The sequence below is a fragment of the Panthera onca genome, chromosome B4 (genome assembly GCF_046562875.1).
Source record: "Panthera onca isolate mPanOnc1 chromosome B4, mPanOnc1 haplotype 2, whole genome shotgun sequence".
Taxonomy (NCBI): Eukaryota; Metazoa; Chordata; class Mammalia; order Carnivora; family Felidae; genus Panthera; species Panthera onca.
Window position 1 is genome coordinate 45,695,802 of NC_138345.1, and position 23,221 is coordinate 45,719,022.

The window sequence follows — 23,221 nt, forward strand, 5'->3', positions numbered from 1 at the left end:
TTTTATCATACAGTTTGGAGGTGATCTGCAAAGCTATGATAGTTTACTTAGGTATTGGTCTTGTAGAAGAATTAAAATAATCACTAAAAGAGAGGCGCCTGGGTGGCTCACTCGGTTGGGCGTCCGACTTCAGCTCAGGTCATGATCTCACAGTTCGTGAGTTCGAGCCATGCATCAGGCTCTGTGCTGACAGCTCAGAGCTGGAGCCAGCTTCAGATTCTGTGTGTGTCTCTCTCTCTCTGCCCCTCCCCTGCTCGTTCTCTCTCTCTCTCTCTCTCTCTCTCTCTCTCTCTCTCTCTCTCTCAAAAATAACTAAACATTAAAAAAATTTTTTAATAAAAAAATCAATAAAAGAAATGTAGGAGGTGGTAGACAGCTTAAATACAAACCACAAATTAGATCTATTTAAACATAGCATGTAGCTTATTTTTAAAGGTATCACTTATTTTTAAGAGGATAAGAAGGACTGCTGTTGAGGTTAATAAGTGAGAATAGCCAGAGTTTATGGGAGAGGATTTAATATGGAATAGAGTGATCCAAGACCCCTGGGTTCAAACTTTTTATTGAATAGCCAGTGGTGTATGTAACAGTGAGCAAACTGCTTCTTTCTTTAAAAAAAATTTTTTTTTTAACATTTATTCATTTTTGAGAGTGAGGGAGACAGAGTGTGAGCAGGGGAGGGGCAGAGAGAGAAAGGGAAACACAGAATCCGAAGCAGGCTCCAGGCTCTGAGCTGTCAGCACAGAGCCCGACGCGGGGCTCGAACTCATGAACCACGAGATCATGACCTGAGCTGAAGTCGGATGCTCAACAACCTGAGCCACCCAGGCATCCCCAAATTGCTTCTTTCTGGGCTTAGTTTCTATTTGTTATGCTCATGAAGGGAGTGCGTGGTGGGGGCGGTAAGACATAGGGGGTTGGGGCAGCATCTGTGAACCTTCTAGCACTTTTCTCAGCCCACGAAAGTTTTACTGGTCTGTGCTTTGCCAATGTGTTTCATATCCAAAGAGTATATTGGCGGTGAGCACCATAAGGTGATGAGACGTAGCACCAGTGATGCCGTGAGTTATGTTTTTAGTACATATTGACATTCCTTCTTAGAACTCGGTGATTTCAAAGCCAGAAGGGTCTTTCACAGATGAAGAAACTGAGATTCAGGCACATCCAGAGTCCAGCCTTGAGTTTCCTCCAGTGTCCTTTCCAACACCCGTGTTTCCTTCTGACCTGGGACTCCAGAGCAGGGATTGGAAACTCTGGCCCGTGGGCCAAATCAGCCACCGCCTGTTTTTGTAAATCAAGTTTTATTGGCATACAGCCACACCCATTCACTTAGTGTTGTCGGGAGGCCACTCTGGCATTGTAACAGCGGAGTGGAGCAGTTGCAACAGAGATTGTATGGCCAACAGAGCCTAAAATATTTGCAGAAAACTCTGCAGGAAACATTTGCTGCCCCCCGTTCTATGGCATTGTTGATTCGGATGTGCAGCACAGTGTGCTTCAAATCCTAGGCATAACGTGGGATGCGGAAGTTGAAAACATTGTCCCCGCTCTCAAGGAATTACTTGCACTTTACAGCATGAGGCATGCCTAAGACATGTAGAAAGAACAATAACAAGTGATGTAAGAAAGGAGGCAAGTGCTAGACTGTAGGCTGTTTGCAGACCAGTCCGGAATAGTTGCAATAGCATCATGAACATCGATAAAATACAGTTAAGTGGAAGAAGTTGTTTCTTTGCATACCTGAGTTGTGCAGTTAAGTCATTCATCCATTTATTCAAAAATGATCACGAATCTGTATGTGCCAGGCCTTTTTCTAGGTGGCAGGGCATAGCATCTCTAGATGCCAAATTTTGTGTCTTTATTGACATAAGGCAGGATTCCTCTGATTCTGTGCCCTCAAACAAACTAAGCTCCTGCTTTGGTTTTAACTATCGACAGCCAAGTCTTCAAAGAAGAATTTTAAGTCGATTTGGCTTTCTCTTAAAGTTCTTCAATTCCATTAAAACCTGAGTTACCAGACTTCCTGTCTGCTTGTCCCTTCCCTGGCCTTAATCCAAAAATCTGCTACGGACACAAGTTTCATTTGTCGCACCGGTTTATAATCAATTCATCGTCCTTCATTTGCTGCACAAACGTGGGGATTTTACAGGTCTGTACAGACAGGTTGTTCCAAGTCCATGATCCATCCAAATAGAGAATATTTCTTTTCTTGTGCTTATCTCACAACTTTTGCTTAGCTCCCTGATTCTCTTTGCAAACATGAGCATCTTCATGGTTATCTGCAGCAGATAAGACATAAAATCCACCCCGCCCCCAAGCTCGTGCTCTCTTTTCTAATAACACACGTCATGGCAATCTTTCAGATCTTTAAAGACACTTGCAAAAATGTGCCTATTATCTCTCAAGGTTACATTTTAAACAGAAACAAAAAGATTCTCATCGAGGAGACACGGAGTCTTCTGTACTGCTCATTTGTCACCTGCCTAGAACAATGTACTTTCCTGATTTGGTTTTATTGACTGGATGAGTTCTGTATGCACAGAAGTTCAATCCTGGAAGCCTCTAACCTTCAATCAGATGAAGAAAAATAAGCTCCGCTTGGATAAGCCTCCAAAGAAGTTGGAGGCACATCCTCAGGGGCCCGGGGGGGCCAGGGGAAGTCACTCTGTACTCTTCCCCCTGCTTCCACGCCTACTTCCTCCCCCACGGTATTTAGTGCTGGCCAAGTGGTTTCCAGTGAGGCTCATGGACTTAATTATTTATTTTTATTAATGAGCCTCGGGACCAGCCTTGAAGGGAAAAAGACTTTATTTTTTGTTGTTGTTAAGTTTATTTATTTTGAGAGAGAGAGGGAGAGAAAGCACGAGCAGGGGAGGGGCAGAGAGAGAGAGAGAGAGAGAGAGAGAGAGAGAATCCCAAGCAGGCTCCACGCTGTCAGTGCAGAGCCCAATGCGGGGCTCAAACTCACGAACCGTGAGATCATGACCTGGGCCGAAATCAAGAGTTGTCCATTTAACCGACTGAGCCACATAGGCACCCTGAGGGGAAAAAGCCTTCATAAAAGAGAAGTCTAAAGTGTTCAGTGTGAAAGTGACGAGGGGCAGTCTCGTTCCTGGGCCTCGGTGGTAAGATGTGCCTTTGCATGCTTGTGTGTAAATGTCTGTGTTTGAGGAAGAGAAGGACGGGTGTGGGGTGTTCCCATGAACCAGAGAGGCCCAGGGTTTCAGTACTAGCTAAAAGAGCCACATCATCCCTCACTGTCTCAGGCAGATAACCCTCTGCAGAACCCCCAGGGCTCCCGACCCGGGGTCCCAACCAACAGCTGGCCCGAAGTGTTCCCGGGGAAGCAGCGTGGGCCTGTGGGAAAGCGTGCACTCAGGAATAAGCAGGATTGGAATCCAGGTCTTGTCTCCAAACAGGGGCTTACTGTCCCTGAGGCCTGGTTTCCTTCTCCATCATAAGGAGAATACTAATACCCATTTCCGTAAACATTAAAAAAATATATATTTTCTATTTTTAAAAAGGGGTGCTTGGCCGGCTCAGTCAGTTAAGCCTCTGACTTTGGCTCAGGTCATGATCTCACCGTCAATGGGTTCGAGCCCTGCGTTGGGCTCTGTGCTGACAGCTCAGAGTCTGGAGCCTGCTTCGGATTCTGTGTCTCCCTCTCTCTGCCCTCCCCCACTTTCACTCTCTCTCTGTCTCTCTCAAAAATAAATAAACATTAAAAAAAAATCTAATACCCATTTCTGGGCTCTGTTGAGTACTAATGAGACAACATGTAAATGCACAGCACCAGTCGGCTAATTACTGAGCACGAGAGCCCCTTCTCTGCTCCGTTTTTTTTCTTCGCCCTACTGCAGGGCTGCAGAGAGTGAGGGGAGGGCAGCGGGTACAGCTGGCCCCACCCCCACCCCACCCTACCCCAGAGCTGGCAGGGGCATTGACCTCCGAGGCATTTGTTTCAAGTGACACCAGCCTGCAAAGGGCACCCCTTCAAGGCGCCCGGGTTTCCTTATCTCCTTGGAGATTCACCTCTGCGCTCCCTCTCACCCCCCGGGGCTTTGCTCGGGGAGTATCCCAAGTGTCTCCAGCTTCTCACACTGGCTGAGTCACTGCAGTTTATTTTCACTGCACTACCGAGAAATCAAAGAGCCCTGAAAGAGAAGGAAGTTTCAGGACAACGTTTTTACAAGATAAAACGGTCACAGCACAGTGGCTGGGCGGAAAATCGTAGAAGGAGCTCGGGGAGACTGGAAATTCCAGTTTGCTTAAGGACACACATTTCTGTAATACGACATGACTGCCCGACTGCTGGGAGGTAGGGATGCAGTTTTCCCGGGCTGCCCCCACCTGAGCAAAGCAGGGGCTGGGGTTTTAAGCTCAGCTCTGCCAGTGCAGCCCAGCCTCACTCCACGCCTTATGCAACCAGAGGTGAAAAGGGCCAACCTCGTTTGCAGCTTCAGTCCCCATGCCCCCGTGGAGTCAGGAAGCACAGATCTCTATCCCTCACCCTCACTTCTCCCCTACCCAGCTTGCCACCGTGCACATATGGTTTCTGTTTCCCTAAGCCGTGGCAGAGCGCAAGCAGTTGCCCATTGTAAACACACCTCTGTGTATCAGCACAGGGTTGGCTGAGCTGGATTCATCTGCTTCTAGGTAATGGCTGATCTAGAATTGGGGGTGAGCGGGGGGGAGGGTGGGAAGCAAAAACAAAACAAAAAAAAACCCAGACAAACAAACAAACAAAAACAAAAAACCCTGAGCTGTGCATGTTGTAAAGCTCATGTTCCTATAAGCAGAGTTTCTCAAGCTTGGGACTCGTGGTAATTGGGTCAAATGATTCTTTGTTGGGGAATGGGGGAGAGCTGACTTGTGCATTATAAGATAGCAGAATCCCTGGCCAGTAGTGTCCTTCACGCCAGTTATGACAACCAAAATTATCTCCAAACATTGCCAAATACCTTCCCTACAGGGCAAGATTGCCCCTGGTTTAGAACCACTGCTCTCAAGCAGAGGAGTAACTTTCTATTTTGTATGTTACTTAGCTGTTTTGTTGCTGAACCTGAAATAAATCCATTAATTTTTTGCAATAAACTTAAGTAAAAGAGGGACACTCACCATCTGGTGAGTTGGTGATTATACCCACGGAACTCCAGTTTACAGACCTTCATTTAAAATTCCATTTGGGCAGTTAGAACAACATAAAATTACTTTCTCAGAAGCTTTCCCAAAATTTTAATTAACCACCATCATTAAACATTCCCTTTGTCGATAACTTGCCCACTCAGATTTTGAAACATCAGCTTTGTCTAGCATGATTTTTTTCATTAGAAACTATGTTGGTTATGTGTGAATCGCCCATCTTTTTACAGTCTCTGCTCTGCGAGCGTGTACAATGAGTCTCTGGTAAGAGACAGACGTGGGAGTGGAAATATTTCTCCTTAACCACAGGAAGGGAATTTTTACAATGCCTTTTAGCTGTGGGTACCCAGGGCACCTCACCCAGCAGGAAGGAGAGAGAATGCTCTCTGCAACCAAAAAATGGCACGTCACTTGAACTAAAACCCTTTTATAAACTTCCTCTCATGGAAGAGACAATCCAAATAATGGACATGTGTTTAAAATACCCATGTGCCTTCATATAGAAGGCCCTTTAGTTTAGGAGAAATGCACTTAGAATTAATGAATACTTTGTAATATAAAATTTTATCACATGCATGTTCGAGGGTTACATCATAGGATAATCTTTTATTTATAGAGTTTGGTGAATTTATTAAGCATTTTCATTGATGATCAAAGAACATTGTATCTGTGCAGATGTGGATTTTGACAGAGCTGAAAAATTGCAGGTAGACTATGGTAATAACCTCCAGAGGATCTAGGGAACTAAAAAGGTTCTGCCTTTTATTTAATTGAAATCTTAAAAACAAACTAATTCACATGGCTGAACTTTAATTGTTAAAAAAAAAAGAAGAAGAAGAAGAAAGGGAAAAAAATCTCTTGTATGATCAGGCATTTATTTTTATCATCTGGAATAATTTTTAACTAAAGAAACAAAACAATCAATTCAATAGAGTTATAAAAGCCACTTAATACTCTGAGTTTGAAACAACTGCTTTATGTGTGCTTTATGCCACAAAATTCCTGTTGCTACCTCTGTTAGTGACTGAATAATTCAATATGTCTTGAATGTCAACATATTTTTATTACTCAGCTAATGTTGGCTTTGCTGGATTAAATGTCATTTAAAGTGATCAGTGGCAGCTTGTTTGGGGTTATTTTCACATTTATGAAAGGGAAAAGTTTGCAAGAATCCAATGTTCTTGAAACATATAGGTGAAGTCTATTCTCCAGTAAGCCCTGCCCTTCATTTATCAACCAAGGAGCAGATAGCATTCCAGATCTTTTTTTTAAAAAAAATTTTTTTTTGAGAGAGAACACATCTTCAGGGGGCAGAGGGAGAGAGAGAGAGAGAGAGAGAGAGAGGAGAACCCCAAGGAGTCTCCATACTCAGCACAGAGTCCAACGCAGGGCTTGATCCCACGACCCAAGCCGAAATCAAGAGTCAGAGGCTCAAACCAAATGAGCCACCCAGGCGCACCCCTCTAAGATCTTTTTTAGGAAAAGGTTTACATAAAGATCCCAGTTTGAAGCCCCTGCATGGACCCCAGTGCTGGTTAAGCCCTTGCTTGGAGAAATGGTCTGGTTCACACTGCACTGTTTTGTGATAAGTAGAAGGTACCACAACAGTAAAACAAACCACAGACACAATGAAAGTGAAAGTCTTTGTGCGGAGGGGATGGAAGGACCATCCGCTTTATACTTTAGCTCCAGTTGGCCGAGAGGTGAGAGGACTAACAATATATTGTTCACCTTCATATGGGCACAGTTTCTTTATATCAAACTGTTGAAGACAATCCAATAGTTCATTACTATTCAATGTTAGTAAAATGAACACTTGAGAGAATTGAGTCCCGATCCAGGTGACACCAAGCCCCTGCAGTGAGGATGATTTCTCCCATGTGGAGGAGCGATATAGGAGTTAGACACAGACCCCCTTTGTTTTTCCTTCTAATTTACTGGCATTCTATGCGATAATATTTGGTTTTGTCAGAGGTTTTCCAACTGGGAGAGACTGGGGGGGAATGTAAATGCATCTGCCATTGTATGATGGGACAAACACTGAATCCGCAGCTCAGTCCTCAGTTTTCCATTTGTAGTAACAGCGTTCCAGGGCAAGGAAATGGCAAGGAGGGTTAGGGCCCATTGCCTTCCCCACTGCTTTGCCTAGAAATAGAGTCGTCCTGTTACAAGAGCCTTAAAAATGATCTGGGGGCACCTGGGTGGCTCATTCAGTTAAGAGTCCGGCTCTTGGTTTCTGCTCAGGTCATGATTAGTTCTACTCCCGCATCGGACGCTGTGCTGACAGTGCGGAGCCTGCTTAGGATTCTCCCTCTCCCTCTCTCTGTGCCCCTTCTCTGCTCACGCTGTCTCTCTCAAAATAAATAAATAAAAACTTTTTTAAAAAATGAGCTAGAGTCTTCTCAGTCTTCTCAGTGTGACCCTGACTTCTCCAGGTACTTTATGGTGCTCGGATTGGGTCCCCCACTCTCTCCCTCTGGCTGGCAGGCGGGTAATAGAAGTGGCTGGCCGTTTCTGTCCCCAGAATGGGGTTCAAACTCGCAGAGCAGCTGGTGTCTTCAACGAAGAGCACCGTTTGTCCTTTTCTAAAACACAGTAACTTGCACATTCCATTAATGTTTAGACACAGATAATGGAGGGGGGGAGGCTATAGTAAAGAGATTTATGGTCATTTCAAGTTTAATGTCAGTTTCCTGCAAGATTAAGCTTCTTAGAAAATGCCACATTTTATGCCAGTTCCTTGCTTGGGCTGTTCAGAGAAAAGGCTGGATTTCATAAAGCTTACACTAAACAGAGCTAAACCTTGTTCTGGAAAGGCCTAAAATTTTACAGATATCTACCTGTTAACTGGCTTCTCTGAGAATAGAAAACCCATCAGGAAGAATGGTGGGGCACGGGCTTCAGAGTGGTGCAGAGCCTGGAATCCTGTGTGTGTGTGCATCACTCACGAGCTGTGCCCTTGGAGTAAATTACCAAACCCTCTAAGCCCCAGCTTCCTTGTCCATAAAATAGGAATAGCAACAGCACCTGCCTCAGAAGGTGTCCTCAAGGTCAAGTGCAGCACAGTGCCTGCTAGTAGGCTACCCAATACGTAGCATTGTTGCTATTTTCATTACTTTCCCTTCACTTGCAATATCACTAATGCAGTGATCCTGTAAAGTATGTGTGATTCCCATTTCATATATGAGGAAGCAGAATCTCGGGAAGATTTAAGAAACCTGCCCAGGGTGACCTGACTCAATTCCCCTTGTGAATATACTCCTGAGAAGGGTGTGTTTCATTCTCTGGGAGGTGCATGTGTTGGCTCTAAAATACTCCACGTCCCAATTAGACACTCCCTGCCCAGGTGTGCTGGGCCTCACCCAACATAAGGAAGTCAGCACACTGTAGTGCAGGAGCCCAGGAATTCATATCCCGGCCCCCTCAGGCCTCAGAGGGTTAGGAAAGACGCACGACACGTGCTGAGCACATACACAGCGTTCGGTAATCAATCATTCACGACCAGCCATTCTGGCTCCAGCCTACCAAAGCTCCCCAGAGTCAACAGTGAAACCCCTGAAAACTGGAGGCTCTTACTCTCATCTGGAGACTATTCCAAAAGTACACATCGATAGGACGTGTCTCCATCCACCCAACAAGGGGGCCTGGAGGGCAAACCACAGACCATGACGGCCCAAATCCAGAAAGCACTAGAACAAGGGAAAGCTGTGCAGTATGTGTCTTCTCGTTTTAATATCCCAGCCCTCAGCCAGGAGCCAAGGCCTAGCACAATACCTGGCCTGTATGAACTCAGTAAATATTTGTAGCCTGGCCAAGTGACAGAACGTCGGTCCTACAGATGGGAAAAGTGACTTTTTGCCCTGGGTTCCTTTCTGCGCTGATTTTGTGACAATAAACTGGTTTTCGAGAACTGCGGGGGATGCTGTAGTGAGAATATCTCTCTTCTTTTTGAAAACCACGCTAGCTCACAGTTTCTTTTTCCGCAGCGTTTCACGCATCACACTTGTTTTCCTGCCATTTTTTAGCCTACCCCAATCTTCTCATCTGTATCCATTCAGCCTCCAACACCAGAACAATCCTGCAGCATCACCAGGAACACCATACTGCTTGCTTAAACACTGGGGCTCTCTTTCCGCCCTTCGTCCCCACCAGCCTGTTTTTACCCCTCTTTTGGCTTGCTCTGTGTCTTTTGTGTGAGCTCTGCTCAAGTTCAAGTCATCGGTCATGACCTTGAACAGGCTGCTTCCTCTTCCAGGCCACTGCATCCCCATCTGTGGAGGGGAGGCCGTTGGCCGGGATGGTCTCTGAGGCCTCCACGGGTCAAAGGTTGCCTTTCTCCAGCACCATCTGCCAGATCTCTCTGGGCCCTGGTCTCCTCGCTGTGAAATAAGAAAGTTAGACCATCAATCCACACTAGGCAGGAGCGGCTACTGGATTATTTTCTGGTTCTTATTCTTAGGGCCTCAACAAGAAACATAATCAAAAGTGTTTTCTTGCCCTTTTCCTCTGTAGACTGTAGACTGCTTTGGGATTACGTCTATCAGTTGCTTTCCGACAGCCGGTACGAAAACTTCATCCGATGGGAAGACAAAGAATCCAAAATATTCCGGATAGTGGATCCCAATGGACTGGCTCGACTGTGGGGAAACCATAAGGTAAAAGGGCACCAGATATTTGCTGTGCGAAGTAATGCCAAAATAAAGCCTTCATTTCCAGGTTGGAGGATAATTGTCTGTCTTCTGCCCCCCAAGTGTGCCCATCATTATTTAGTTTATTCCTCACTGTGCAATTAGTTGCAAAGGGAAGGACATAAGTAAAGATGCCACTTTCCATGTGTTACTTATGCCAGATGCCAGTTAACTTCACAACCCCCGGTCTGGTAGGGCTGCGTTGGAAGTGGCCCTCCATCCCATCCCCTCCGCCTGGTGCTGCCACCCGTGTGTCGCTAGGAGCTGAAGAACAGGGGCTCTGTGACTCACAAGGGAGCTGGGGAGGCATCACTTCTGTTCCACTCAGTGAGAAACACCCACGTCCGCAAAGGCCCCCTTCGACATGGAAATGCTCACATTCTGACTGTGATATCCCCTTGAAAAGCAAACAGGCAAGAACTGTCTGCCCCACAATTTTCCACCCTGGGAAAAGGGAGTAGAATTTAAAAGATGCAATCTTTTAGAGTTAGGAAAACTGTTGAAGTGCATAGAGGTAAAAAGTGGGTGAAACACCACCCTAAACATGCATGATGGATGCCTGGATAAAGAAACACTGCCGTATACATACAGAGGAAGATTACTCAGCCTTAAGGGAGGTTAGAAATCCTGTCACAGGCTACGGCATTGGAGGAATCTTGACGACATTCTGCTAAGTGAACTAAGCCAGTCCCAGAAAGACAAATCCTGCCTGTTGCCACTCACACGAAGTATCTACAACAGGCAAATTTGCTGAACCAAAGAGTGGAGTGGTGTGGCCCGGGGTTGGGGAGAGAGGGGCAGGAGAAAGTACTGATCAATGGGCATAAAATAAAATAAAATAAGAAAAGAATAGAGCAAAGAGTCTCTTCCCTCAAAAAATATTTAAATAAGTAAATCTGTATTCCTACTAAAAAAACAAAAACAAGTAACCAAGATCCAGGCCTGACCACAGCCAGGTAGATGTGGGCAAAGCAGGCAAAGCACCTTGGTGACACAGCCCCAGATGAGCTGAGTGAGCAGGGACAGAGTGGGGCCCAGCCGAGCTCGGGGGGCTGGGGGGCAGGGGAGGTGGGGGGCTGCAGCCTTAGAGGTTGGAAGCCTGTGCTCTGGCTCCAGTGAGGAAGACCTAATTGCAGGCCATGACCAAATACGGCAAGGCCCCACTGACAGACTCTTCAGTGCATGAGTCACAGAGAAAAATCCCTCTACAAGCTCCCGATGGTGCCCGGAGCCCCAGGGCTCGGAACCACTGTATTCTTCCTTCCACAACAGGAATTCCAACAAACAAACAAAAAAATCTCTTCCTTAAAATGACAAACCAGAAACACAAGTTGGAGAAAGGTCACTGCAATGAAAGAAAGAAAGAAAAAAAAAGAAAGAAGGGAGGGAGGGAGGGAGGGAGGAAGAGAAAAAGGAAAGAAAGAAAGAAAGAAAGAAAGAAAGAAAGAAAGAAAGAAAAGAGAGAAAGAAAAGGAAGGAAGGAAGAAAGAAAGAAAGAAAGAAAAAGAAAAAAGAAAAGGAAAGAAGAAAGAAAAGGAAGGAAGAAAGGAAAGGAAGAGAAAGAAAGAAAGAAAGAAAGAAAGAAAGAAAAGAAAAAAGAAAAAGAAAAAAGAAGGGAGGGAGAGAGAGAAAGAAAGAAAGAGAAATTCTCTGTGGGTCAGACGGTGAAGGATGACCCACAGATAGGGGAACCTGCAGGAAATTCATGGAGCACAGCAGAGCATAGTCTTGGAAGGCAGTGAGGGAGGTTGCTGTGGGATATACTTTATTAGCCACAGCACCAAGACTGCTGACGAAAGGGGATTCACCTTCGGAGAAATTTTGGCGCCCATGTCTAAAGGCCAAGGGGGTGGGAATTGGTGGGCCTGGGGGGCAGCTGGGGGGCAGGTAGCTCCCCGGAGCTGGTAGGGCCACGCGAGCAGCCAAAGAGCTTTTATTTTAATAGCTCCCCAGCGCCTTTTCAGAGGTTTATGTCACTGTGTCTTTGTGCTTTTTTCTCTCTTCCTCCTTTGAACAAACAGAACAGAACAAACATGACCTATGAGAAAATGTCCAGAGCCCTGCGCCACTACTACAAACTAAACATTATCAGGAAGGAGCCAGGACAAAGGCTTTTGTTCAGGTAGCGCTTCCTTTTTCTCCTTTCCTTCTTTTGGGAGGATATTGTTTTCCTTAAATAAGAGGGAGGAGGGAGGCTGTTAAGATCTCTACCTGCCTGTCTGACACGGAAAGCCGTCGCTGCTACAAATTGCATACCAGATGCTGGGTTGTTCGAATTTCAGGAAAAGAAGTCGGTTTTTTGTTTTTTGTTTTTTGTTTTTTGTTTTTAACTTATGTCTGTCCTGTCACAAAGCCCAAACTAAGTAAGCACAGTGCGACTCAACTTGAAAATAATGCAGTGATCAAATCGTATTATCTGGATTTAACATCCAGGGTAGTTAAGAGGACCGGCCAAAGTAACATCGTCAATGGCAAAGCGAGGTATTAGGTCTAGACTTCCAGGTTCCCGATGCTTGTGAGCAGGTTTCTGAACCAGCGTTTGTCAAACTTCAGGTCATGACCCGTTAGCGAATCATGAAATAGATTTAATGAGTCAGTCTAAACTTTTTTTTTTTTAATGGAGTAGAACAAAACTGAACAGGGTGGGATAGAGTCGAAAATATCAGACTGTGTCACATGAAGTAAGAGTGGCTAATGATTCAGGAAACCTTTGTTTCATGTGTGCGTGTGTACGTGCTGAGTCATGATGTCAAAATATATATATATTTTTAAATTTTTTTAACGTTTATTCATATTTTGAGAGACAGAGCGTGAGTGGGGGAGGGGCAGAGAGGTAGAGGGAGACAGAATCCGAAGCAGGCTCCAGGCTCTGAGCTGTCAGCACAGAGCCCGACGCGGGGCTCGAACTCACAGACCCTGAGATCATGACCTGAGCTGAAGTTGGACACTTAACCGACTGAGCCAACCAGGTGCCCCAAAATATATATTTTTTTATGGTGCATGATAATCCGAAAAGTCCGAAACCTGCTGCACTAGACACTCCTCTTTCCAGACTTCCTCACAGCTAACGAGTTCCAACCATTTAACCTACCACATAGATTGTGATTCCAAGCACTCTGCCAGAGAAGAGAAAGAATTAGGAGAAGAGGAAGAAAGGAATGTCAAGGACCAGTCAGGAGAGGTAGAAGGGATGGTCACTGACACTGATGGTAATGGACGTGGGGCGACCAAGGGAAGGCTGGGAGAAGGTGGGATCGACGGACATGACGTCAGGTTATGGGTTTGGCAGATGGGACAGAAAAGAGTTTCGATGGGGCTAGAGAGATGGATTTGGAATTGTCTGTACACAGGTAGCAAGTGACACTCTGCATGAGTAGATCCATTCGCTGGGATAGATTAGAGAGAGCAGAGAACTCAAGCTTTATTTAGCATTAGGAGTAATGGTAACTTGGGAAGGGTAGAAACAATCGACGTCTTCAAAAACAACAGAAAAGCTTAGTCAAGAGATGGGAACAGAATGGGAAGGAGTTAAAAAAAAAGAACCCTCGCTTCCCTGGCTCTGCTGATGGCTTCTCATCATCCTTGACCCTAAACGTAGTCCTCGGCTCCTGTTCTTTCTGGATGAAATGATTCCATTACACAGCTTCAGTTAGACTTCATGGTTAGACTCACCAGCCTTTGTTCTGTATCCAGCTCTAGGATCCCCCTGAAGTCCCCCTGAAATCTGAATTTCCAAGAGCTTCTTATAGTACATGGCCACTTAAATACCTTCTCCACATACTAGAAATATCCCCTGCCCCCAATCCAGGATTCCTGTTACTCATCAGTGGTGTCAACGTCGTTTTAAGCAACCAACTTTGATGCTGGAGTTACTGTTGACTCCTCCTATATCCGCGTCAGTCATTATGCAGGATTGTCCCTGGCTCTTCCATTCCACACTGTTTCTACTCCATTCTATGTTGCTAGGGCTAGAAGCCTGGAAACCACATTTCCCAAGATTTCTTACCAGCAAATTCCAGGTTGGAGTCTACCAATGACAAGCACTTTCATGAGAATTTAGAAGACATAAGAAAGGCAAAAGCATTCTTGTTGCTTCCTTGTCTAGACTTTATGATTCACACCTAGATTAATTCAATAATCCTTTCTACCTCTGGTCCACTCCCCTGCCTTCCAAATTCATCACACACACTGCCAGCTACCTACCCTACGACACTAATATGATCCCCTGTGCCAGAAATATATATCCCTCTAACTTTTGCTTTTTTAATATATATGCCCTCTAGGTCTATCTCAAGTGTCCCACCCATCATGATGCTCAAACACACACAGATGTCTTCTTCCATCATCTCTTGGATCCCTTGGCCCTAAACCACATCACGATTTGCATTTTCAATAGCTATACATATGAAGTCCTTCTCCCCACAACTAGGTCATAAGATCCTAGAAGGGAGAGGATTATATTTTATATAATTCTATTTTATACCTTACAGAGGCTTTCAGTAAATGTTTCTTGACAAGCCTGATTTGGAATATCAGAAGCTTATTACGGAAGAGTAGTCAAGAGAAGAAAGAGGTAGGGTAGGAGGCCGAATATAGCATATCTGTGGATTTGGCCTCGGGAGATTGTCAGTGACTTCAGATTTTGGGGAGAAGTGTTAGGGGATGAAAGGAGAAGACAGAGTGCAGACTCAACAAATCGTACTACTTGGGGAGTTGAGCAATAAAGGGCAGAAAAGAGAAGCAGAAGTAGTTGGAAGGTTCATAGGCTTCCAATAGTGATTTTTGACAACATAAAAGGACAGGATCGTGCTATTAGTGAGAAGAGTTGGTCATTTTTGAGGAAATGAGGGATGGAAGCCAGACTTGCCACAAAATGAAGGCTTCTTGGTGTGTAAAACCCTGTGTGTAATCAAGTGAAGTATTAAATTGTGGGTAGTCCTTACAAGCATTATAGGCACTGAGGGAAGGAGGATTGTAGTGTGGACTGGTGCTGTTGCATGGCTCTTTGATGCAGGGGCAGGGCGCAAAGAATAAGCAGGGCTCAGAGAGTGCCAGATGAGGTTTGGAGGGAAGGCCATGATGTGTATAAGAAAAAAGACTGGCCAGACTAGAATAAAGGCTTCATGCTCGTCAACGGTGGGTGACAAGAGTTTCCTGGGTAGAGATGACAGAGAACCCAGGTGGGCAAGCCGAAGAGTGTATCCTTGGCTTTATCTGTTAAGTGGTCATCACAGGCTTTCGAATGTGGAGTGACATGTGTTAGGACCGTTCATCTGGTGCAGGGCAGAGAGTCTGGGAAGAGAAGGGTGTGCAGGCGCCGAGGGGGCTGTGGAAGCGGCACTCCGGTGAGGGCAGAACCTTTGCAACCAGGCCACCTTCCTGCACCGTGGAAATCGTGGCCCTGACAGGTCACTGATAGGATTTCCAATAAGAAGATAAGCCTTGCTGTCTGCACCCAGCTGCAGAGGAGGACAGGCTAAGGGGGATTCATTGCTAGCATTTTGGCTGGATCAGTGATAACGTTGAAAATGATTCTCTTTGCCTTTCTAACTGCTAAGAGCACCACTAAGTTGCCCTTTTATGAAAATTTTCCATTTGGCATTTAATTGGATCCTTTTGAGGTAAATTCAAGTGTTGCATACCATTCCCTGGGCCCACAGTCTGGGATAGAAATGGATATACAGCTCTCGTAGGTCATTGGAAAAATCTCTCTAACAGCAGATCAGTGAGCTGTACCAGGGTTCCCTCGTATGGTCGTACAGGAATGCACGACACAGCTCACAGCCACCCTAGACGTTTTTATAGTTATTTTGCCATTTTTTCCAGCACTCAGAGGAAGGGGCACCTCCTTCCAGTTTGTGCTAAGTCAGCATTACTGGCTGAGTTCAAATAGCTGTCCAGCTATTTGAGATCATGGGGCCTTTGCTTTTAGTTTAAGAGTTCAAGGTGAAGGCAAGTGGAGGAAAATGTAATCTTCTGTGCTCGTCCATTTCCTCTCACCAAAGGTTTATGAAAACCCCGGATGAAATCATGAGTGGCCGAACAGACCGTCTGGAGCACCTGGAGTCCCAGGAGCTGGATGAACAAATATACCAAGAAGATGAATGCTGAGGGAACCAACCCACCGCCTCAGCGGGCCAGCAGCCAGGGGGCCCCCTGCCCGCGAGGGTCCTGGAGGCGAGCCGAGCAGGCGGGCTGAGACTAGAACAGGAAGAGACCCAGAAGTGGGAGTGACACCTGTCTCGCGTAGCGGGAGGGCCCCCAGAGCACCTTAGACAAACCACCCAGCAAAGGCGGGGCTGGAATTCTGGCCGAGGGCACGAGCCTGGGACTCGCGGTTCCCGTTTCCTCCTCATTTGGAACCTCTCCATCTGTAATTCCTCACCCTCACCCGTCCACCTGTTGTTAGTTTCATGGTGTTTTCGTTTTTTGTTTTTTTTGTTTAAGACCATGCAGTTTGACTTTTCATCATTCATAGGGGAAGACATCCGAGGTTGTTTTCCTATGGAAATATATATCTATTATATATACCTATTTTTTTGCAAATCTCACAAAGTGCGGCAAACCCAGCTGGTCAGGAAAGAGAAAACACACGCAAAGGGTTTCAGGTTCCTCTTTATCCTGCCACGTGGATCAGGTTTGTTCCTGTTGCTCTTGGGTCTTGGCTGGGGAAAAAAAAAAAAAAAAAAAAGATGCTTTTAAAAAGGATAAAGTGAAAAGGAGAGCGCTCTTTTTCTCCCTCTCGCTCTTTCCTCCCCTGCCTCTCCCTCCCTGCCTGCTGTTGAGTTTCAGATACCTTTTAGCAGAGTCCAGCCTCCAGGACAGTCTTGGGAGTTGATGATGCTCCAATGGAATCAGCGGTCTGGGTGCTTTGCAGCGGCACTGCGCAAAAAAGAAAATAAATAATAAATAATAATAATAATCCAACCCACATCCGGACATCTGGCTGCCTATCAGAGGGAGGCCCCAAACTTCACAGGTGCTGTGGTCCTCCAGAGAGATAAGCGTCAGTCCAGCTGGCTGCCCCCGGCCGTGGCTGTGAGCACCCCAGGGCTTGGTGGTGCCGCAGGACAGAAGATCAGGATGGAAGGCTGTGTTATTTGGAAGGCCCCAGCCTCTTGGGATTAACTTGCAGGTCCTGCAAGGTTCCCAAAGGCCACCTTGTGGTCAGTTTCATGCCCTCACCTAACTTTTTAAAAATTCCTGGGCTTTTTAAAAGTTTCCTGGCCCCCACGGGACACAGGGCATTGGAGAGGGGAGGACCCTGGAGTACACAGTCTCGCTTGCTACTGATGTTTGCCCAGCCTGGGCAGACAGGAAACTCGTCAGATCTGTGACCTTTTTCTCTTCTCCTTTCATCGCTGTGTTTCACCCATTCGTGGCTCTTTCTCGCCTCGAAATAAGGTCCACAGTGTCTTGTAAAATGAGGGAAGTGCCACCCCTTAGTACTTTTGATGATAACACATATTTTTAGAAAGCTCTTTGAGATTTTTTTTTTCCTTTTCTAGCCATCTGAACTGACTCTTTTAATACAGGTTCAGAATCCAATCTTAGAAGGACAGCCGTTTTTTAATCCAAAAGATTAGACCCGCCTTACACAGCACCCCCTCCTCGTTTCTCTAGTTTTCTCTCCTTGGTTGGGTGAGCATCTCACAGCTCCCCAGGGTACATGTGCACGTCGTCAGCGGCACATCTAGATGCTGCTGCCAGATCCCTGGGTGTCTTCTCAAGCCACTTCTGAGCAAATCAGGGAGGTGGGGGTTGGAGGAACGCAGGCAGGAAGAGTTCTCCCCCAGCCTTATTGACAAGGACACCAGCCTGGGGAGAGGGAAGGACAGATTGACTGCGGGTCAAGGACACTGGAATCAAGGAGCCCTTCGAGGTCCTTCAGTTGTGCTCTGTTCCTGCCCCTTATCAGACCACAGATAGACACATACAGGTGGCCAGCCTCCTCCACTGTCACACGATCCACCAACTCTACCTTCCAGAAGGCCGGGCTTGCAGTGAGGTCAGGGACCTGCTGATGAAGGAAGGGTTTGGTCTCGGGCCACTTGAATGGTGGTGAAAGTCAGCTGGACCCCAGCACGCTCCAGATGTCTTTCAAGAGCATTCAGCAGCATGCACTGATTCGTTGTCCAGCCTCTAAGATGACTGATGTTGGATTGCAACTGGAGAGATTAAGCCAAAAACCTGGTGTATTGGGAAGGCCATTGAGTCGAAGGGCTGGAGAGAAAAGGTGGATTTTTACTGAGGCCCTTTGTGTGGCTATGAAAGCAGAGACCAGGGCGTGATGTCGCTCTTTCCTAAGATGAGAACATCTCATTCTGTTCACTTTACCCATACGTAAGGACTCCAGCTCTTTCTGTTCAAAGAATATTACAGCTGAATTATGGAGGGAAATTCCCTTTTCCCCCAAGGATTTCTGTATTTAAAGCAATACCCTGTAAGAATAGGTAAAACTTAGGATGGTGACACCCTCACCTGCTTGAAGAAAGCACTAATTCCAACGTGCTCCTTATTTCCTACCCCGGTATTACCAGTAAGAACTTTCTGCTGATTCCCTTAATGGCAAAAGTCGTCCTCATTTATTCTCTGAGCTGACACCCGGGCAGTGCCGACACCAGGGATGCGGTTGTTTACACACCGCAGACCCCAAAGATCTCCGGTTCCATTCAGCAAACTTGGGTGAAGCACCTTCTAGACACTGTGAGGGATTCAAAGAGGAAATCAGGCGCAACAACCCCTGCCCTCCAAGAGCTTAGGCTCTACCTGTAGGGTCTATCCAGTATGAAATTCCTTACTTCAACACTAAGTACGAGGGGCGATGAACATGTCACCTGGGACCAAATTAAAAGCACATCCGTGATCTGAATAGCTGGCCTTTCCCTACCGCTGCCATGTGAGTCCTGGGCTTGCAAGATCAGAAATTGGGAAAGGAGAATGTGGACGAGCACTGCAGAGCGGGGAGAGCTCCCTTCAGCTGTGTCTGAGATGGTCGCTCTCACTTGTATCTCTAGCTAGAAATTCTCTAGCATTTTCTCTTCCCTGCACCCTGGGTTAGCGAGGTTGCCTCCTCTTGATCAGAAGAAAGCAGTGGCAATTAGCGGGACTAGCTATGTGGCTCTTAACATGATCTCTTTTTGTCCCAAGACAACTTAGTCTTGCCTAAGACAGCATCACCAGTGTCCTGAATCCTTTTTTTTTTTGGGGGGGGGGGGGCAGGGAGCTGCCCACAGAATAAGAGGAATAACACACTGATGAATTTTCTCCTTTCGATGGTGTATTTGGCACCCTCCGACCCAGGGTCTTTTTACCCTGATACCTTGTCCAAATGGGAATGTAGCTTTAGCTGAAACTTCGATGGCTCTGACAGGATTCGCCTAAATGACTAAGTACCCACCGTCTCCCCCTTTCACTGCCTAGGCTCCAACTCGGAATACGTTTTTGAAACATTCACTCCCTTCTGCAGAAGGGAGACTCGAGTATCCAGGAGGTTAGTATGACTTGCCCAAGGAACAGACAGCATGCCAGGGACAGAAGGAGGATTGAGATCCAGCCTGGCCAGATCCCCCATTTGACCCATTCCCACCCAGGAACCTGAAGATGAGAGATTTGGGAAAACACACGAAGAACAAAGGGCAGGTTGTTTTTGCTTTTGTGTTTTTCCCCTAGCATTCGGTGCTAGTCGGTTTTCACCCGCTCGGCCTGCTCCCCTTCTGAGCAGAAATCTGGAAGGAAGGCAGTGAGACAAGGAAGCCATGGTGGGAGGGGGGGGTGGGGGTGGCAATAATCCCTGCCTGTCTAAAAACCGCGGAAGACTAACCTGATCCTCTTTTGGCCCCATCTGCATCAACACTAAACAACTACAAACTCCCTGAATCTTTCACACATGCCAAGTGAACATTCTTGAAGATTTCTCTTTGTGACTGCAAACCAAGATGAATCTAGGATTTCTTTTTCTCCTTTTTTTTTTTTTTTTTTTTTGTTTAATTTCTAATCTCTTGTTGTTTATGAGGTGTGGGGTGTATAAGGGACTGAATCAAATGAATGTAACAAAAAAAAAAGAAAAAAAAAACAAAAAACAAATGCCTTTTCTCAGGGCCAGTGAGTTGCAAATAATTTTTAAAGAAAAGCCTATAATTGCATCATCTCAATAAATTTTTTATAAAAAAAAAAAAAAAAAAGGACCAAGTCTCTGTTTTTAATAATATGGAATAGAGTCAATGCAGGCAAGGTACGCCAATGAGCTAAATCCTGTCTCCACTCAATTACAGTATAAAGCAGTGTCATGGTTTTTCACTGGCAGGCAGCCTCTGTCCCCGAGCAGTCTGCAGGCAGTCTTTGGACAAGCGGCACCAGAAAGGTCAGAGCAAACCGTTCAGATCTGAGCATCTGCCGCAGGTGGAGAAATCTGCCGGAAAGAGCCCCGATGGGAGATGCTTGGGTCCCGTGCTGTGCCAAACATTTACCAGCTCCCTGCCGACTGAGGGGATTCCGGGGTCCTCCAACAATAGAACTGCTCCTTCATTCTACTGAAATCATGGGTGTGAGCCTGTCGGTGATAATGGCACAAGTATGGGGTAGGGCCCAGGACTACACAGGGGACCACAGTGACCTGGGAGGTCATCGCACAACTCAGAGCCCCGCCCCCACCCCCCGTGCTCAGAATGTCTCAGTGACACTGGCCAGTCTTGCCACTTGCCAGTGAGTAGGCACTTGTGATTTCAATATCAAACATCCTGCAGTCAACCAGAACTATCTGTCTGCCGTCAGAGGTGGGTGGAAACTAAAAGAAAGGAAAATGAAGCAAATGAAATTGCTTGTTAGCAACTCAGATGAAGGTTTGGGAAGTAGAAGTTTGAAAGCAATCAGATTATTTCTGTATTTACGTTGCCCCCGGGGTACTCTGTCTTCCCTGACCATGGATTGGTGATATTTGGCCCTATATTCCATATCATCAGAGCACAGTATCCACTCATGAGTGTCTATAGATTTCTTGAGGTGCTAATAATACATCTGGGCGCTACTATTTTTATAACTCAGCATTAGCATCACCTGGGGGTTGCTAGAAATGCAAATTATCAGTTCCTGTCCCCTAAACTGAAGCAAAAACTTTGGCGGGAGAGGGGAGGGCTTAACAATTTTTTTAACAAGCTTTCCAGATGATTCTGATGCCCGCTAAAGTCTGGGAGCCACTGCTAGCATCAGTTTGTTCGTTTTGGTATAAAGAAGTGTGTGGCCATCTGAACAGTAAGTACACGGAATCGATAACAAGGAATTTGCATTCACAGTATTCACACACACTGATGCTATATTTTTCCTAATACTAAATATACTGTGGAACGAGGCTCAATGGACAAAGAACCACATTTCAAGTCCTCTTCTCCCTCCCTCCAAATCTTTGAAGCAGTCTGTTTGCCATAAAGATGAGCTATTTTAAAGGGTAGCTCTAATGGTTGACCTGCCCTTGCAAATTAGAGCACAACTATTTACTCACTTATGTCCACTTATCTGCCCAACCAGCCTAACCTAAAAAGAAAAGTAAAAGGATCATTCTCATCTACTCCCTGACCTTGGCTGTCTGGCCCTGGAGTTATGAAGCAGAGCCCAGATGACCACGTAGCCAGGGTATTGGCAGGAGACTCCAGAAACACTGGATTAGATCAGTGCTTCCCAAACCTGAGAAGTGTTCGTGAATCACCAGGGATCTTGGTAAAAAGCAGATCCTGCCAGTAATATCAACATCTTGCGAATTCGGGCAGAAGATCGGCTTGTTCTCCCTCTGAGTGAGGCTTGAAATTTGGCACTACTTTCGCCAAGCCCCCCACCCACTTTGAGTAGCAAGATGCCAGTTCTTCTCTCCCTTTCAGCCCCGAGATTCTGACCCTAATGCGGAATCTCTTTGGTGCATTCCTCGGCCAGTTCCTTCCTAGAAAAGTCCCCAGGGCCAGTCTGCTCTGCAAGAAGTTGGTTTCTTCTCCATGTAGGGCAGCGACAAGAATGCACACCATGATCAAAAGCCTCTTGACCAAATAAAGGGACAGCTATTCAGGTACTGGACTCTAATACAGGTGGCCCTAACCGGATGCCTCACGGTCGCCGTCCTTATGGTAGGGAATGGGAATTCCTGGCATCACTGTCTCTCTTTCAGCTTCTAGAAACACCAATCATGATCACTGTAAGCAGATAGAAAGCTGATGATGAATTTCTCGTTTCAAAAGACAATAGGATACATGAGCAGATGTTCCATCCAAACTGCCCAAAATGTTGACATGATAAGCCAACGGTCTTGGGGCATTGTCCTCACTGTCGCACTTAAAGATTCATTCTTTTTTTAAATTAAGAACTAGTTGATCTCGGGGAACGTGGGGGGCTCAGTCGGTGAAGCATCCAGCTCTAGATTTTGGCTCAGGTCATGATCTCCCGGCTCGTGAATTCGAGCCCTGGATGGGATTCCGCACTGACAGTGAGGAGCCTGCTTGGGATCCTCTATCTCTCCCTCTCTGCCCCTCCCTTGCTCACACACATGCTTGCTCGCTCTCAAAATAAACAAACAAAAAAAATGACTCAGTCTTGAAGCACTTGGGTGGCTCAGTCAGTTGAATGACTGACTCTTGTTTTAGGCTCAGATCATGATCCCAGGGTTGTGGGATTGAGCCCCACATAGGGCTCCGTGCTGAGTGTGGAGCTTGTCTGAGGTTCTGTCTCTCTCTCCTTCTGCTCCTCTCCCCGGCTAGCACTCTCTCCCTCTAAAAAAATAATAATAAAATTAAAAAAACAAAAAACCCAGAGTCTTGATCATGAGAGCCCATATCAGACCCCCTGAGTTGACCTTGGCTTCCTCTGATGACTCTGGTAGCACTATGCACTCTCTCCTCGGTGTTACAGCTGCAAGTGCTTCCGTAAAAGCAACTAAATGCCGCCTACAACGGAGGGTTCATGCGCCTCTGTCCCCCACTCAGGCTCTCAGAGGGGAGGGGAGTGTTTCATGTGCCTTTATACGACCAGCCCCTTGAATGGCGCCTGGCATATGTGTATCTGAATCAGTGAATGAGGGTGTGAAGTCAGAAAATCTTTGTGACCTTTGGTTAGACAATGACTTCTTACATATGATGCCAGACACACAACCCATAAAAGAAAAAAACTTTTTTGATGTTTATTTTTTGAGAGAGAGAGAGAGAGCGCAAGTAGGGGAGGGGCAGAGAGAGAGGGAGACACAGAATCAGAAGCAGGATCCAGGCTCTGAGCTGTCAGCACAGCAGGACCCCAAGTTCATGGACCTCAAACTCACGGACCCCAAGTTCATGACCTGAACCGAAGTTGGACGCTTAACTGACTGAGCCGCCCAGGTGCCCCTGGGGGGGGGGGGGGGGGGATGTTTTTCTGACAAA

At 46.2% G+C, this 23,221-nt stretch overlaps 1 protein-coding gene across 4 annotated transcripts in view; it reads left to right on the forward strand.

The window, feature by feature from the left end:
• Positions 1–19,964, forward strand: part of ETV6 (ETS variant transcription factor 6) — a 252,951-nt gene extending 232,987 nt beyond the window's left edge. For all 4 annotated transcript variants that reach the window (XM_060658362.3, XM_060658363.3, XM_060658360.3 and 1 more), the window contains 3 exons: positions 9,655–9,797; positions 11,852–11,952; positions 15,836–19,964. In XM_060658362.3, coding sequence (XP_060514345.1) covers positions 9,655–9,797; positions 11,852–11,952; positions 15,836–15,941 — 350 coding nt within the window. In that variant the 3' untranslated portion in view covers positions 15,942–19,964. The remainder of the gene's footprint in view (positions 1–9,654; positions 9,798–11,851; positions 11,953–15,835) is intronic.
• Positions 19,965–23,221: the final 3,257 nt, after the last annotated feature.